The sequence below is a fragment of the Poeciliopsis prolifica genome, unplaced genomic scaffold, assembly GCF_027474105.1.
Source record: "Poeciliopsis prolifica strain line A6 unplaced genomic scaffold, Auburn_PproV2 SCAFFOLD041, whole genome shotgun sequence".
Classification (NCBI taxonomy): domain Eukaryota; kingdom Metazoa; phylum Chordata; class Actinopteri; order Cyprinodontiformes; family Poeciliidae; genus Poeciliopsis; species Poeciliopsis prolifica.
Window position 1 is genome coordinate 4515422 of NW_026562416.1, and position 18448 is coordinate 4533869.

At 38.2% G+C, this 18448-nt stretch overlaps 1 protein-coding gene across 1 annotated transcript in view; it reads right to left on the reverse strand.

Moving 5' to 3' along the window:
* Nucleotides 1–18448, reverse strand: part of LOC129375784 (protein MTSS 1-like) — a 51076-nt gene that overhangs the window by 16013 nt on the left and 16615 nt on the right. The window contains 1 exon segment of the mRNA XM_055055053.1: nt 239–323. Within this exon segment, the coding sequence (XP_054911028.1) occupies nt 239–323 (85 nt within the window).

Below are 18448 nucleotides of genomic sequence, written 5' to 3' on the forward strand. Positions count from 1 at the left end.
TGTTTTGCCCATTTCAACCTGACTGACTCTCATTCTGAACTGTGGGACATAATGGATGATAACAGGGCCCAGCCATCACACATTTTTGAGGAGAAATTTATTCAGGAAAAGCAGGAGAAAGACTAAGATGAGTTACCATTATGCAAAGTAAAAAATAAATAAATATTTTTTTGTACGTTTCATTAGAAAGACTGTGAAGAAGATGGTACCCATTTATCTCACACTCGTATCTACTCACATGGAAAACTGACGGAGCTTGGCCTCAATGCTGCGATGCCTCATGCACATCCTGGTGAGCGCTGAACCGATATCCCTGGTCCCTCCTGACAACAAAAACAAACAGTCTGTCAGCTTTAAAAACCTGCAATAACTAATCAATTGTTTGCAAATAAAAACTACACAGACAAAAAAAGATATTGTGTTGCAGAGCAAAATGAGCATCAGATATACAAACCATTATTGTGCTGTGCTATATTTTCACATAAATATTGTATTGCATTTAAGCATTTGTGCATAAATCTAACTTCATTTATGCCCCGATTTAGGTTTTCATTAGCTGTGACCCCTTGTCAAAATAAACAAAAGTAAATATTAGAAAAATATCCATCTGCTTGGAATGGATCTACAGTGTAGAGGATTTTACTTCCCAATGTAAGTTGATGTAATAAGATAATTTAGTTGATGCAGGCCTGTATATATATCTTTATACTGGTTTGGGGTTACTTTCCTTTTGCATATGTCAGAAAGTTAAGCAGTAAGACAGGAAATACATCAATAAATCCCATATTTTGCAAAACCGTGCATGATTCCCATTAATTCCAGTTTATGGAGATGATTTTATAATGATACAGCCAGATGGAAACCACAACTTGAAACATTCAAAATAAAGAATTGTTAATGATAAACCAAAGTTGTATTGCATGGCTATTAAGAAATTTTTGCACTCTGCATAATGTAAAACTAACCACAGGTCTGCAATTCTTAATATCTTAAACACTGCTAAAGCTGTTCCATAAAGAGTCAGGTAACAATATCCAACATCATTCCATGTTAAACCTCTGGATTTGAAAGCAGCTTACACAGAAAACTTCAAACAAGTTTGAAGAGAAGTTTCAAGTTTTCACACAGAAAATGTTGTCTGTTTTTTGGTATTAACGTACTTGGCAGGTTACTTGTTCCACAGATCTCTGAAAAAACAATCACAGTTCTGCGGATTAAGTTCATCTCACTGCGGTCTCTCCCTCCATGTAGTCCCACACTGAGCCCGGGAGTCTGAGAGCAGGACTCAATGTTTGGGGCAGGCCATCTGCTGCAGAACACTTTGCTCATTTCTCCTGTTTTCTGAATTATAATCCCTCCAGCTTGCATGACTCTCACTTAGAGATAATGTAGATTTCATGTTAAGTTATTTGGGTGTCTCTCCTGATGCCTTGAGATCTTTGTAACAAAAAATCTCAAAGATTTTTTTTTTTTTAAATCAGCTCTCGTCACCTTGAGTCATTGAGTTTTAAAAGGCAACACGGATTGATAAAATTATTAATAATACAAAAGTAAATCAAAGCATCCAACAAGGTGTAAAGATTTTGTTGAAGGACACTCCAGCAGGGTGGCGATGGATGGCGTCTAAACTGATTCTCAGTGCAGCAGAAGCTCCACAGGCACCTGAAAGGGCCCAGATGGCCGTCCTCTCTCTCCCCCTGACAGGACGCTCCCTCCTGGGGAAAGGGTCGCTCTGTCTCTGCTTGACAGACTAGAGATCCAACAAAAACACTTCAGCAATTACCAACAAGATGCGTGCATTGCTACACACTTGAGAAGGATTTTACATGCTCACCTCCTTGTTATCTAAACTCAGCTGTTTATCTTAAATGATCATTAGCCAGAATTCATTTAATCAGAAGCCCGAGTCTTATCAAGACACATGCTCAAAGTTGCTCAGTTGTGAACAAACCCGTGTTGTGTAGGGCGTGGTGATGAACACTGCAATGCACCAGTGACTCCTTTTCTCTTTCCTCTGCTCTTCCCTTCTTTCCTCACATCTTCCTCTTCCTCCCTCTAACACTTCTCTGTCACACCCAGTCTGACTCTCATTTTCTCTTCAGGACCTCTGCCTGTCTTATTACTGCCTGTCACTGAGCAGACTGTGTTAAAATATAGTTATGCTGTCAGCATGGATGACCAACATCTGAGATTTTTATAGTTCCAATGGAACTGATGGATGCAGCACTAAAAACCTTGTTGGTTTAAAAATGTTCACCTGACATCTGGTTAGCTAAATCAGACTCGACGTCAGTGAAGATTTATCAGCTTCCATTAAACTGAAACCAAGTATAACAGCTGATGTCCTGAAAGCCGTTACAATGAGAGAGACTTGAGCCAAAGCGATCACTGTCTGTAGAGTCACTGGAAAACCAAAGTAGACCCTTGCTACGAACCAATCAGCAGCAGTTATGACCATCTCTACAAACAAAGGAGCTATTGCTGCCAATCAACTTGGAAAGCCTTTGTTAGAATGTTTAAAAATTATTTAAGGGCTACAATTTTACAGACATTGTTTAGCAGAGGAAAAGATTCAAGAGAGATTGTAAATCTTCCAAGCAGAAAAAAGAAACGTACTCAAAAAGGCGTCAGTTCGCTATCAGACAAATAAACAGCTTGACTGAAGGGTTACCAATAGAAAGAGTCTAGAAGGATCATCTCAATAAGACAAGACTTATTTGGAGAAAACTAGACACCACCCTCATTGCCTCTGGCCAACAGCCAGAGGCAATGAGGGTGGATGGGTGATGATAGGGGGTCTATCTCACATTTAGGTCCAGAATATGGACTATGTGACGATATTATCACCCGTATTCTGGACTCAAATGTGAGACCATGTTCTCAGCTGGAGACTTACCGAGACAGAACTAAATCTACAACCAGGCCTGATCCAGATTGAGATCCTTTAACTGGACCACTAGAGAGCTATACAGAAACAAGCCTCCAAGCTATACAAGTTATTATTAAACAATAACTTAAATAACTTGAATAGCTATTCAAGTTATTGTTGTTAAACATTGTTTTTCCTTCCATTTCTAAAGATTTTGGCATAGTAAGAACTCATTTTGTTTTTACCATTTCAAAAATCTCTTCTGATATCTGCTGAACATGTAGAACTCCACCTGTATTTATTTTTAGTGCATTTTATTGACTTGCATGGCAAATTTAGATATGCTATAACCTGCTATTAAAAGATTTGAGTCTTCCAGAAAAAGTTCAGAATTTTAGCTTTGGTTTTTGCTGTATTTTGTTGCTCTCTCAATGGGCCTCCCACTGAAAAAACTGAAAGCATGAATGCCCAGCACTACTTTTTACAGCCTGAGGGAGAGTTTTCAAACCCCAGGATGTGTGCATCATACGGTCTATCAGTTGTCCATGCACATTTCTAGCCACTTTAGGTATACAGCCAACACTTTTTAGCCATTTTCCCTGTTCCTGCTTGTCCTCCTTCACACAATCTCTCCCCTCATTCCTCTTCACACATCATCTGCCACTTTTCCCAACATTTTCCCTTATCCCAGATCCTGCTGTATCCTCCGTTTGCTCAGTGCTGCACTTCATCTTTTCCCCTGCCAGCTCTCTTCTCACCTCCAGACGAGGTGTTACCTCCTTTCTTCTCACCCGTCTCCTCTCAGGCTAAATTCCCGTCAGTAAAATTTGGCAGTTGTAAGTTTTACCAAGTCACTGCATCTTCAGTGTGACTTTACCTTTTAGATTTGTTATTCTCCCAGGAGAAGATCTTGTAAGCTGAATTTCAGGTCGAAAGAGCTGGTTTTGGATGGTCTGTATGACATGGGATGTTAACTCCAAGGATCGACGCGTTACGAGTGACCGTAGCAGTGAATGTAAAATGTTTTAACAGATGAGCAGGATTTATTCTCTTGGTCTCGGTGTTGGCTTGGGCATGTTTCCACACAAACTGAATTCTCCACATTTCTTCACCTCGTATTACTGTGGATCCCACAGTCTTTGAGACCACAGCCTTCCAACCACCTATCATTAGGTCTGTACAACTGCTGTAGCTTCTTCAATATTTTTAGAAAACGTGACGATATTAGGTGTTAAGAGCCACATTTATGCTTAGAAGCTATTGATTTCTTATTTAGCTTTGCCTTATTTTTTAAAGAGGAGCTTTAGTAGTCGTAAAGAACATAATACATATGAAGAAGATCTTCCATACCTTATAACATTTGAGAGTCACAGCTCCATGTATTTTTTATTCAGCATAAACCAAAGTGGAGGAAACAGAAGGTGGTCTTTTCTGTGCGATGGAATTGCATTTTTGCCATAAAGTTGCTTCTACAGCTTTCCACAAAACTGTAATCTAAAAAAAAACTATACTTCAACTCTTCAAACATTAAGCTCAAGGAAACCTAATTCGTGCCAACTTCCAGCAAATAAGTTTGTGGCCAAGTGAAACTGCCTGACCCAACACTGGACCTCTCAAGCGAGTGTGTCTGCATGTTGAGAAAACCCCCGTCTGACCCAATTCAGTGGGATAGAGCGGCGTTCCTTTCTGACCTGCAGGCACAGATTGCTCTCATCTTTGCTGTATCTGCAGAAATGTCGGATGGGAGGCTCTGCAGCAGCTCGTCTGCACGCGAGATCAAACCGGGTCGCTTTCGAATCGTCCAAAGAAACTCAGGTTGTGACAGGTCAAAAGAGATGAGTGTTTAGAAAAGAAACGAGGTGTGAAGAAGAGACCAAACGAGGTGCAGTTTCACTCAATTATTCAGCAAACAAAGCTGACACCAAGCAAGTTATACTAAAGTTAAAAAAATTCACCTTAACAACTTGTGTTTTAAAGGTTTAGTTACTTATTATAGTACTAAATATGGCCTAATGGTTTTTCGCCATAAATTAGCACATTATAAGTTGGAGAATTGGGACACTACTGAGTAATTACCTGATTAAGGCAAGAAGATCTGATGCAAGATTACAAAACATTACAGTCTGTAGGAGAAGTCTGTGGAATAGAAGCTCATTTTCCCTCATAAATATTCTATTTTTATTTCCATCCATAAAGTTGCGGCTAGTTTATGTCAGTGTTAATCAACCGTTCAAAAGGAAACATTACAAACCACCAGTAGGTGGATTTTCCAGTGAGTGCTATAAAGTTGGAATAATTTGTAATCAATCTGGAACAAATTCCCAAAGTCATTTTTTGAGGGTTTTGGTAAGTTTAGCTTCTTAAAATATATATTGTCAAACAGCTAATGCGGTGTTTGACTGGAACTAAAAATGAAATTTTAGTTCTGATGCATTTAATGTATGAATGAATCACCAGTAAGAACCAATAGCAAAAGTAAAATTCAATCCCTTGTCATTCTACTGATGAAATAACTGGAACAAACGCATCATTCTGCCTAAAAACTCAGAAAACAGTTTAGTCAAATGATCTTCTCAGCTTCGCAAAAATATCTCATGTACTTAGCAAGGTCAAACATGAAAATGATTATTTCTAGAATAGTAGTTTTCTACATATTATGGATTCTAGATTAAATGAATATCACTCATGCACACAATAAAACCTTTTGACTCCCATTTATTCTCTAATAGCACATGTATGCGAGGTTGTTAAATCAGAATGTATGAATGTAGTCCTTCAAGCCAGTGTAGCTGCTTTTCAGTGGTAAAACTGACTACCTTAAATGGCACTAATGATTGATTTATATATATAACGACGTTTACATTTTCAGTGGAACATTTTCTAACACTTTCATGGTGGAACCAGGTGCTTTTCTGAAACCTAAATCTCCAAAGATTTCAGAAATCTTGGATAGCATTTTCTACCATCTCCAGTCTAGAGGGTCAGAACTTTCTGTGGAGTTTATTGTGGAGCAGAAACAGGCCAGGATGCAGCCTTAATGTTTCAGCATGCCTGGACGTTTCTGACCGCTTTTTCAAAGACAGCAGAAGCTCTGATGACTGGCCCTGAAGATGTGGCACACCAGCATGGTGGTGCTGTGTACAGTAAGTGACCTGGAATATAAGACAGGAATTTAAACCCATCCCTGTCTTTCAGACTGGGATGTGAACTCAGCCATCAAATTCCCATGGGAGAAACTCTGCACGAACGCTGGTGGAACCAGGCTGAGGAACTGGAGCAGCTGAAGCTGCAGCCCAGCAGGACAGCCACTAAATCACCAGCCCCTGCTATCACACTATATTTCTTGTCTAGTTGCTACAGGGAAGTTGTGGCTGGAGAGCTATTTTTAAGAAATGGAGCATGATGGAGGAAATTAACAGAACAGGAAAACAGGAGAGGAAAAGTAGGAATGAAATGTAAGAAATAGAGAAGGTAACAAAAACCTATCACACAACTACAAGCAGTGAAAGTGATATGAAAGATATTAAAAACAGACCCCAAAACACCAAAAGCAACAGCAATGTAGCACCTTATTTGAAATAGGAATGAGCATTTATCATATTTTTTAACATTTATCATGATAAAAAAATGTACGAAAAGAAGTTGGATTTATTGTGCCACAATAAATGACAATTAATGATATAAAACCCCCAGCAACTGTTTGTATTCTTGGAATTGTTAGTTTTACTATTTTCTTCACTGTTTAAGGACTGCATCAATAAATATTAATTAATTTAAAAATATGATTAAATGCAGTTTACATGTGCAGCTTAGTAACACAAATCACACTTCTTTATGTGCAGTCACATTCATACTACCTTAGAAATTAGTAATAAATAATTCTTATTGTCACTTTTATCTCAATGGTACAAGAGAATACTGTGATAAAACATCAAGACCATATCGCCACCGCTCATTTCAATCAAATTTAGTCTAAACCTCTTATGATCAGTGACATCAGATAGAAAAATCTCCACAAACAAAGCAAACCTAAACTCCAGCTTTAGAGATGGCTGACAAGAAACCGATCAGATGACAGCCGTAACTCAAACTAGTGCTTAGTGTTGCCTTCTGGTTGCATCAGTCAGCATCTCTGTCTCTCCATATAGCCAAGGTCACTTTACTGATTCAGTAACGCATGCTTCGCATATCACCAAGCAGCCCAAGTGTCACTTTGTCACAGCCGTCAATCTTTTTTTGTTGCAGAGGCACCAAATACCAACTTCCAGCCGATTAGCAGCATGTCAAAAAGATCATATTTAGCCGTGATGGACAGACGATGCTACGTATGAGGAGGTCAAGGGCATAATTTTACATTTGTGCCAAAATTCAAAGGGTTGCTCCTTTTATTAGTTCACATCTTCCTAGAAATATAATTTCTTGTGGTTCATCCAAGGCCAACAGGGGGTCGCAGAGTCCTGGAATACCACACGCCGAACCAGGGTGGGAGAGCAGGCCAAGGATGCCGGTTAGAGAAGGTTATGATCCTAGCATACCTTCTGCAGGAGTATGTGTGTGTAAGTGTGTGTGGGAGGGGTTACAGTAGGGTCTTGGGATTCTTTGAATGTTGCTCTAGTGAATAACTCCCCTCTTTGACAGCATACTAAAGTTGGAGGGTTGCGTCAGTTTATTGCAGCTGGGATTTTACCCTCACATACCAGCACAGCTCTGATGATGAAACCAGAAATATTTCAGTATTTCTTGTTTTTAAAGCCTTTCTGATTACTAAAGACATATTTCACCTTTCACCCACATATCAGCTGGTATATTTGGTATCCTGAGGCTAGTACAGAGATGTCATAGGCAGCAATGACTGTCAGTCATCTGCAGTAGGCCAGCTGCTGCCCTGCCATGTCGGCTGCTTCGACCTCAGCTCCACAGGATGCTGCAGAAATGCAAAATGGAGGTGAAAAGTCTCCTAACACTAAAAGAAAACACACCAATATGCACTTTCTTTGAAGGTGCTGTAGTTAATATAAAATAATATGAATCTTGATTTTAAGTTAATACATACATAAAAGTATTACACTATTACTGACTCAGTATGAAAGAGATTTTCCCCCCCAAAAAATAAAAAAATGGTTAAAAATATGTAAATCTTTCAAACACACACAAACCTTAATAGCTGATTAGCAATTCATTGGTACTACTGCAATTTACTACAGAGCAGGACGGAAACGATTAATCGGACGCAAAAGGATGAGTCAATTATTAAAATAGCTGTCAACAAATTTAGTATTCATTTAATTGTTAATTGGAGTATTCAGTCTAAACAAGGCAATTTTCTGAAAGAACAATTCAGAGCTGTATGCTAAAACGGTCTGAAAATAAAAAAAAAAAAAACCTGTCTGGAAATAAAATGTTCTACCGTGAACTTCTCAAATGACAGTTTTAGCTTCACCTGATTCAAATTCTATTGAAAAATATCTCCTGTTGATCACCTTTTACTTTCCAATTATTAATCCATTGATCCAAAGAATAGTCCACAAATCAGCGACACTGTATTGATGTTAAAGTCAAACAGAAAGGCCTCAGATTTTCACATATTGAAAGTATTTTTAGCTGCAGGTGATCAAACGTTAAGTGAAAGATTTTAGGCAATAAAATGTTTATCGAAAAAAGAGACTGAATGTTCTTTTGCATCTATTGATGCATTTCTGATATTGTATAAAAAGGGTTAAGTGGTTAAATTAAAGATCAGCTGATTTTGTTGTCCGATTAATCAACTAATCATCAGAATAATCTTTTAATCATCAGAATCTTTAGAATAATAGACTACTAAAATAATCATTAGTTGCAGCCTTGCTATACATTATTTAAAAGTCCAACTACAGCTGATCTCGCCATTACATTTTTGACAGAGGACCTCTAGACGTTACTATCAAAACATCTTCAGAATCAGAGAAAATTGTTATTGAAAATCTCAGTTTTATTCAATATCTGGGGATGAATTTCAACAAAGACCTTCTAACATGAGGAGATGTCTTGTATTAAATTGTGTTGACCTTTTGCATAATGCACCCTCTTAATTCGTTTATGTGCTTATGAGCTTTTGCAAATACAGAAGCAGATTTATAAGCTTTCTTTGGACTTTGGGTGAATATTTCGGGAGATGTTCAAAAACGGGATCATCAGTTCAGTTATTTTGTCCTCCTGGCAGCTGAGAAAACATGCTGAGCAACTTAGCAGCTCAGGAGGAGGACACCGAGAGACTCAAACCATCACAGGCGTCAGCCCTTTCACACAATCTCTTCACTCCCTCACACACTAAGCTTGTAATGCTGACCACACACGGGCAGGTGGAAACATGCTGAAACAAGATCCTGCTGATATCACACATCCTTTAATACCATAATTTTAAAACAACTCCCAATGCCATTGCTCACGGTCTGGACAGATTTCAGCTGATGCACACACGCTCTTTGAACTGAGGCGAAAACAAAGTGAAACGAGAGTTTTATTTGCTTGACCCAGGCTGCTGCCAATCCTCCCAAGTGAAACCAGAGCTCCTATTTCAGCGCTAATCTGCAGTCTGAAAGAGCCGGCGTGCTGGCGGAGCACACCCGATGCCCTCTCAGTGAGTTTGAGCGGAGAGCTGAATGCTAAAAACTTGTGTCAGTGCAGATTTCCATCTCGCCTCAGAAGATGCTAACATAGCTCAAGTTGCTGCAGAAGCCTCAGAACAAAATTTCACTGACTCGATTGTACACACGCTGCATTAAAAATGGTGACCACTAATGCATGTAAAATAACAGAGTGCTTCAGGATTTAGGAAGAGTATTAAAACAGCTTGTTTAGCTGCCAAGCAGCAGATTAAGAGGCAGAAGAAAACCCTGTAATTTGTGTGCAAACTAACAGAAAGATGCCAACTTTTTAAAAACTGTTTTATGAAGTGTCAACCATTTTGACTGTTTTCTCTTACAGCCAAATTGACTTAAACAGGTGACGTGCAATCATTAGGAAGACGGGCAAATCTCAAACTGTATGCATTAGTGAGTTTGTTTTAAACAATTTAGTTGTTCCAAGTTATACTTAACTTAATTATTGTTTTAATAATTAAAAAAATTTATTTTTTCCCTTGTAGGTGCTGAAGGGTTCCTCTTCAAGAAAACCTGTCTAAAAAGCAAGCTTTCCTCTGATCATCACCAGCTTAATAAAAAAGCTGCAGCTTGCACCATAGCCATAACCATGTCAAGTAGCATTATACCTTGGTATTTCAGTTTCCTAAGTAACATTTTCTTTTGATCACTTATATTTCAAGAAAAAAATAAATAAATGCAGTATAAGTGCATATAAACAAAAATGAGAACTAAAATCAATTTTACTTTTAGTCCAGTCTGGCAGCTGAACATGAGCAACATAAAGCCAAATTGAGAAACCAGACAACTTCACTGAGTTTGAACAGAAAACAGCAGCGAAACAGTCATGCAAGCTCACAAGTGTGTGCATAAAATCCTGAGTGGTTTTTTTCATATTCTTCATTACATCCACTTGGAATAAATGATGCGAAACCAAATATGGCAGCATCGAAAAGTAATTAACAGCAGCAGAAAAACTACACCAACATGCCGTCACTCAACAACAGTTGCAGTGCAGAAAGAAAATCTTTCAGTGTAGAAAAACAAAGGCTGCGGTTCAAAGAGGTCAACATAACAGTGATTTAAATGTCTGTTTCAGTGGAGTTCAAATGTTCACAAGAAAGAACATCCAACCATGGTAGTACTTAAAAAATCCACAATATCTATATTTTATTATAATAATTGCACAGGTAGCAAAACAGCAAACAATCTTAGCCAACAAGAAGTCTGAAACTGAAATTCCATTCCACTAAAATAAAATGAAAACAAATGAATGATTTTGTGATGCAGCGTTCAGTTTTTATGCTCCACTAATAACGAACAAACTTTCAGAAAACTACAGAACAGTTAAAACAAATTTGGTTTCCCAGGCTGAACATATACAGAGACATCTAGTAGCCAACATATGATTGGTTATATGAATGCAGTTGAATATTTTTTGAATGTTTATTAGCAATGAATTTAATGAGTGTTCTGTGTTTTGAGTGCACAGATACCTGTGTTTCCACTAACCAAAGCATGTTCGGGCAGATCTCTTTCTCGCGTGATTGGCTGTTATCTGCTAAGCCAGACACTCTTTGATCCTCCCAAACCTCCCCAGAGATGGGAGACACACAGATGCGCTCTGCACCTCTGTTATTTTCTACAAGCATGTAAAAACCCCATCAGCACCCAAACTCGCACCGAATGTCGGCGTGTCCTCCAGCCACACGTTCCCCAGCGCTCAGGTTGCCTGAGGGCTTCGCTCTGCTACATGACATATGGGTGGAGGTTAGAAGCAGGTGACTTGGTACAGGTGAAACATAGAAAAGAACAATGGCTGATGGCTTCAAAGAAATTCTGAACCTTTGAAACAAGCACCTACATGATGGGTTGACTGTAAATTAAAACGAGGCAGAGCAGTAAGTTGCTCCATTTCCACTGCAGGTATTTAACATTTTAATATGAAATAATGGAGGAAATTCCTGTCTGGCATTTGAGGGGGTTGTGCACATGTATGTAATTACTTTGGGGTGATGAAGCGAGGTTGTCTGAAAATGAAAGCGAGAGTTTATCTCTGCAGTGTGACAGTGTAGCTGTGAATTATTTAACAGCTGTTCAACCTTTACAAACAGCTCTGAACCCTGTCAGTCGCCTCCGCCGCGATAAATATATCGGCAAAATCAATTTTCAGCTCAAAATCCATGCAGCGGACGGACGGATCTCCAACAATTGTAGAAACCACCATTAGCAGAGAAACTTGCTCTTTTATTTGGAGAGACTTATGGATGTGAAAACCAAGTTGAGGCCTGCAGGGGAGACAATAAGTCCTCTTTCACAGAGGTGGGGCTTCTCGGCTAATTAGAGGGAGTTTGCAGCAGAGATGACAACAACACAGGCTCAGACTCACCTGCTGGGTGACCCTGATTAATAATTCAAACACATGACTGACTCTTACAATCTTACAGCAGGAATATCCCAGCACTGCTGTTAAACTACTGTTTGGATATGATGAACAATTCCCTTTCACACGTTTATCTAGATTTTTGTTCTCATTTATTAAAGATGTATCAAGACCTGGGCCGGCTTGCTGGTCCATCACTGAGCAAATACCCTTTAGAAAATATTAAATGTGATTTTTGTGTGTTCTAGAGATTCATCACTTGTAAGATTAACTCAGAGGAAAAGAGCGCCTTGGTTCCACTGAGCAGTACAGCGCGTGTCGATATGCATTTCCACCGACAGGTTAAAAATGCTTAAAGTTTGTCCAAACTAGAGCAATGGAAAAACATGACATATGTAAAACCATGATTTCAAAAAAACATGCAATTCCAGTCAGGCAGATCTATGTTGGTATTCAAAAAAATAAATAAAATCAGAAAAACAACAAGAAGTGGGTTTTCTCCAAAAAAACACAAAAAACCCAGAATCATAATTATGAAGTTATCACCGACTACAATAGAAAGAAAGAAGGAGGAATGAGAATCCAAATTTATTTTCCCACCACACAGTAATAGAGATTGGAAAAGGGGCAAGAAACCTCTGCAGCACAGAGTGGCATCACTGGGTCACTAAATCTCCATAACATTGGATGCTAACTACCTACCAACCTGTTGTTACGAGGCACCGTAGGAGGAAACTAATCAACTTTATCTCACCATAACAAATATCAACAAGCAATGTTTGCTCAAGATTATAACCAGAGCAAACACTCTTTGATGACACAAAGTTCCTACATGCCAGGTGGATCTGATGAAAAACACCCATCCATTGTATATAGGGGAGGATTTAAAAGCCCAGGGGAAATGATTAAATTCCAGAACATCTTGAACTCTTAATTTCAGGACATTTTTAAGTAGAGATCTGGGTGCAAGGTTCCAGTAGCATTAACCAATGGATTTTTCTATGTATTTCAGTGTGAGACTATGGCACTGGCAGAAAAGCTTTATTTTAAATAGTGGTGCCAAAAATGTCCAAAAATTCACCAAAAAACATTTAGAAACATGAAAGTCTTTTTTTTCTGAGGCATCATCTTCATTGTGTTAATCCATTTCATGTGGGAGCACTTAATGCAGAGTCACCAAGTTCAAGCCCAACATGATTCTCTTCATCTCACCGAGGCAGATTTCCATTATTTTTTTTTTTCATTCATCGGTTCCTCAGCTGTGGAAACGACATGCATTAGCACATTAACCTGCAAAGCATAGTGTGTGAGTCGTGTGGTCTGTAATACATTTGTTCACACACACACACTTACCTGTTCCAGCGGTTACATATCCCAGTTTACGGGATCCACAGCGTGGTTATCTGAGCTCAGGCTTTTGTGTCCGTTTCTTTCAGACCATCACATTCATTACGTCAAAGCAGGCAGCTGCTGCTGTTGCCGTGGCAATGCCACATGATAATGAAAGGCCGCACACTGCTTCCTTCTCCTGCTGCTCGCCATCACTTCGGGACTCTACTCACATTAAACGCCACGAGACAAGCACCACCTCAGAGGGCCTGCTCTTCAACTACGTTTAACATGATTTAACAATTTTATCTGGTGTGTCTAAAGATTTTTATTTTTTTTACATCAAGGTTTTTTAGGAAAAAAAAAACAGGAGCAAAGAGAATCACGTTAAATCCACACAATTCATTCATAGAAAGGCAGAAATGGAAGCACATAAAAATGAATCAAATCTAATCTTCAAAGATGAATTTGAGAAAAAAATATTTGATTTATATGCAGCAGAAAGTGCTGTTTTTAGATTGTGCATTACCAACGGATTATTCTCATCACTGACCATAACTGACCCAAATACATTACTTCCTTTTTTTTGTTTTCATAAAATATTTGGTTATAGCCTTAGAACAAAGTTACAGCAACATAAATGAGAAAGACTTGAGGGAAAATTCTGGCCCTGCTTGGGGATTTCCTCCAATCCAGCTGTAAATGAGGATGATTTAGATCAAAATTACAACTTAAAACTCAATGTAAAACCAGTTTTTGTTTATTATTGTATACTAACGTGTAAACACATTGAAAGAGTATTACATACTCTTTCAAAGTTACCTGTACCTGCATGACACTATGTTATTATATTCTTCTCCCTGTGTCTTTATATTTCCTTCAACACTGAAAAGAAAGGGTTATTAAATACAGATCTGACAAGTTTGGACATTTAAAAGAGGCTTTTCTCATTTAATAATTCCCCTGTCTGCAGGCAGTCATGTAACAACAGTGTCATACAAAATGAGTCATTAGTATTATAAGCAGCAGCGTGTCGGGGCCCATATTTCTGAACATTTGACCTCAGCAGTGCAGAACTCTCACAGCAGAGGATATACGAGACGGTTGTAACTTGGCTGACAGGATGAGGAATTTGGATTTGGAACAGAGGAACAGTCAGTTTGGTTTTACATGAACGCCAGCCTCCTGACTCCAGCTCAGTTCAAGCCTCTGACATCATTTATCCCTGTAATCTAATATTTCTTCTGAGGTCTGGTTATTTAAGAGTGAGACTCTGCAACTTTTAGTTTTTCCTTTGCATCTTTTGAAGTTATTTCGCTGCCTTTAGTTGCTGCTGCCTGATAAACGCAAAAATGAATCACCTCAGTTGCATGTTTTCAAATAAATGCCAATTTTATTTTGATTAAGATTTACCTCTGGGCTCCTTAAAAATTGTGTTTACCTTATTTACATTTTATCAAGTTTGCCATCAACTCTGGTAACTCTGACCATTAAACTCGGACGATTACTTAAGTTAGTCACGATTCTCATGCTATGCAAAAATTAGACACTTACCATCCATCTTATACAAAAACATATTGAAATCAAGTTAATGCACTTGTACACTTCTTGCACTTGTTAAAAATAAGAAGTGGACAATCATTTTTCAGATACTGTTAGTTTTCTATGCACAAGTGACAAATTTTTATACATTAAAAATAAATTAATTCCACACTTACTATTTCTAAGACGACATTATCACAGCAAAACCAGATTTCATTACCAGATGTACTAATAAAATACTGAATAAAAATTCACTTTGATGTCTTCATTCATGTGGAGTTTTGAACTCAGTCAATTATTTCTTCTAAGTCGTTCCATTTGATCAGTGACGGGTTCTGGAATTTTCTACAAATAATAACAATGAAGCTTAACACATAATATTAGATTTATTACATTCTTTAATGAGAAGTAACATTTTTAAGATATATATATTAAGCAGAAGTATCAAGTATATAATTTTGTTTTAACTAAAAGTAATCTATGTTTGCAGTTCTTCCTAATTTAGGCAAAACAAGAGAATTGTAAGTATTTGCAACACATTAAAGGTACCACAAATATTCACTTTTTATTCCAATTCATCAGATTTTCACACCTCAGATGTTTGTTGCTCTGACTTTGCACATCTGCCTACCGCTGCAGAGTAGCTTCCACAAAGACATGCAACACCACTCCTCATCAAACCTGGCAACATCTCAGATGCATTAAATTTGTTCCATCTTCCCCTGAATGTGGAATCTGCCAAGCAAATATTTTTCCTCAGCAAAGTTTAAAAACTGAAGCACCATCTGTCCTTGAGGAAAAGCTCAAACTGTGATTGTGGACACTGCAGATATGACATCACTCACCTGAAACTGAGATATTGGTAAATAAGATGCCAAAGGAGGCCATCTGTGAACTGCTGGGGACTCCACCACACTATATGCACACACACACACACACACACATGCACACACACACACACACCCACACACACCATAAAGATAGTGGCTGAAGCCTCATCCACAAGGATTCATTTCACAAACCGGATTAACACAGCAGTTACACAACAATCTGCATTTCCACACAACTTTGTAAGTTTGGCTCAAAATGACTCATGACTGACAGGATTAATAACTGTTCAGTAAACAATCTGAGCAGTTTTTGTCAGTTAGTTAAGTCCTAAGATTCAGCCCAGGGTCTTTCTGCCTGGAGTTCACATGTTCTTCTTCTTTCTGCACTGAAATCATGCATTTTAGGTACTTGATGATTTTAAGTTGTACTTATAACTGTGTGTGAATGATTGTCTGTCAGATCCCATCGGTTTTAAAACTAGAGTTGTCAAGAAATATATTAGAACATTTCAGGCAATATATTGCACGTTAGAAGTTCTTGTAAGGTAAATTTTTACACAAGACATGAATATAAATCTGGTAAATTACTGACACTGCAGTGGAAAAAATAAATATAAAGGTAGTAATAATGGCAATTACTGACAAGTAAGTTAAGACTTAGTGGAAAGTAATTCTTAATGTTTCAGAGGAGGCAAGCAGGTCCAAACTAGACTGCTGACCAAAAGTCAGGATCATCAGTGAGGTCCCGTGTTGTTGAACCTCACTGATGATCCTGCAGCTGACAGAGGAAATCCCTGCAGCTTGTCTGAACATCTGGTGCAAAGAGTGAAGCCAGAAGAGGGCAGGCAGGAACAGCAGCTGATTTGAAATGAGATCAGAGAAGCTAGCAGATGGCTGAGTTACTCTTATGATGCTTTGGTTGGAAGTGAAATAACTCTGTTATTTTCCTTCAGTAGGAGCCAAAAGTGAAACCTACAGCAGCTTTCTGTTAATGTTACACGTGGCAGCTTCAGTGAAATGTTTAACCAAACGCAATACAACTGATAAGTGCTGTTCTACATCTGGCTCATGTTCCAGATGAGTTTTTACAGCTGAAAAAGTGTGGGAAGCCTGAAATGCAAGTGAGGAATCTGCCTCAGCTCACTGACGTTGTCAAGGTTAGGATATCTGATTTGATATTTAAATTGAAATGATTTTGTAGTTCCCTCAATATTTATTGGCTTCAAAACCAAAACCTGTATGGTTTTGAATCCATTTTTTTCCTTCTTTGCTAATTCGTTAAACATAATTAATTTAGTTAAAGGATGTCATCAGCAAAGGTAGAATAAGAAACTAGCCTAACGAATTATTATTAATTGAATTATTGCTTAAGATATCCTCCAAAAAGATTTAAAACTGAGAGAACAAGTTGCTTGCTGACTATTTGTTTCCACAAAATTAGGTAGGATTGACCAAATATGTTCTTTATATTTGCAGTATCCAATGCTTTAGTGACAACATGAAAGATTGAAACTGGCAGAAGAACAGAAATGCTAACATTCCTGCAGCAAGCACTCACACCAGGGTTCATTAATCCAATCCAATGAATGGTGGTGATGCAACTCTACAGCTTTTATAAGGTGGAGCTGCTGCATAAACAAAAGAACAAAGGATATTTTCTCTGAGATGGAAATTTGGTAGAAAAAGATCAAACACAACATGAAAGATTCAAACTGCTTTCATTGTGGTTGGCAAAAGGGCAGTGAGGAGGGGACCTGACACAGCCCACATCTTAACCCCTAAAGAAAAAAAAAAAGAGAAAAAGATATTCATGAATTTTCAATTTGAAAAAAAGTGTGGGATCTTTCAGCAGCACTGGAGAAACTCTATAAAAAAGGTTGTCTCTACAGAAATGTCTAAAATAATGACAATATCAATGAAAGAGATACATCTGTCCACAGAACCAGCTCCACCGGCAGATAGATGAAAATAAATTCAGTTTCTGTTACTCAGATTCAATTCTGCAGTGATTTCCATGTTGTTGCCATGAGCACCAGCAGCAGGATGGACATGACAGCCAACAGCCTCTCACCCCTCCTCCTGCACCCTCCTCCCTTCCCCATCAGCATACCTCTATCTTCCTTTTCTCTTTGCCATCTTTCCTACAAACAACCATTCATTCTGCTGTTTGAGTAGAATGAATATCACCAATTCCATTTCTAGGCCTTTTTCCAACATCTTTGCTTTTTGGAACAACTATTTTGTCTGATTTTACCTTTTACCCCTCCTCCATTATCTGACAGTGAATCGCTCTATACAAGGTGACATTGAACGGATGAGGAACAACCTCTTCAATTCAATAATTCAACACCTCCATCAGAGATGGATAACTGTAAACGAGTGAACAAGATAAAAGCTTATCAGAGATCTGTTCTGTCAATTTTACGGTTTATAAACCTGTGTGTTTGTTTTGCATGCTACAAATGTTTGTTTAAAGATTTTATTTTATGTAAAGCCATCTCTAAATGAAACAGATTATCTAAAATAATGAGACGAATTTCAAAGATTTTTTTTGTTTTGTTTTCATCATTTTATGCCGTCTCACTTCATTTCTGGTCAGAGCCAAGATAGAAAGAGTGAAGGAAGGAAGAGAAAAGACACATTAGCATTTTGAAGAGCAACCACAGGTAAATTTGGCTCTCCCTCTCAGTGGGGATTTGCATTAACATTCAAGCTGATCTTCTCCATGACAAGAAACAGACAGAAATATTTTACTTTCTGTAAACGCAAATACATTTTCATGAAAATAGTTACGAACCCTAACTGTGCTTCCATCCACAACTGCTTTCAGCTGCGTTTCGATACAAGTGTTAATAACCCTGGTTTAAGAAGATTTTAA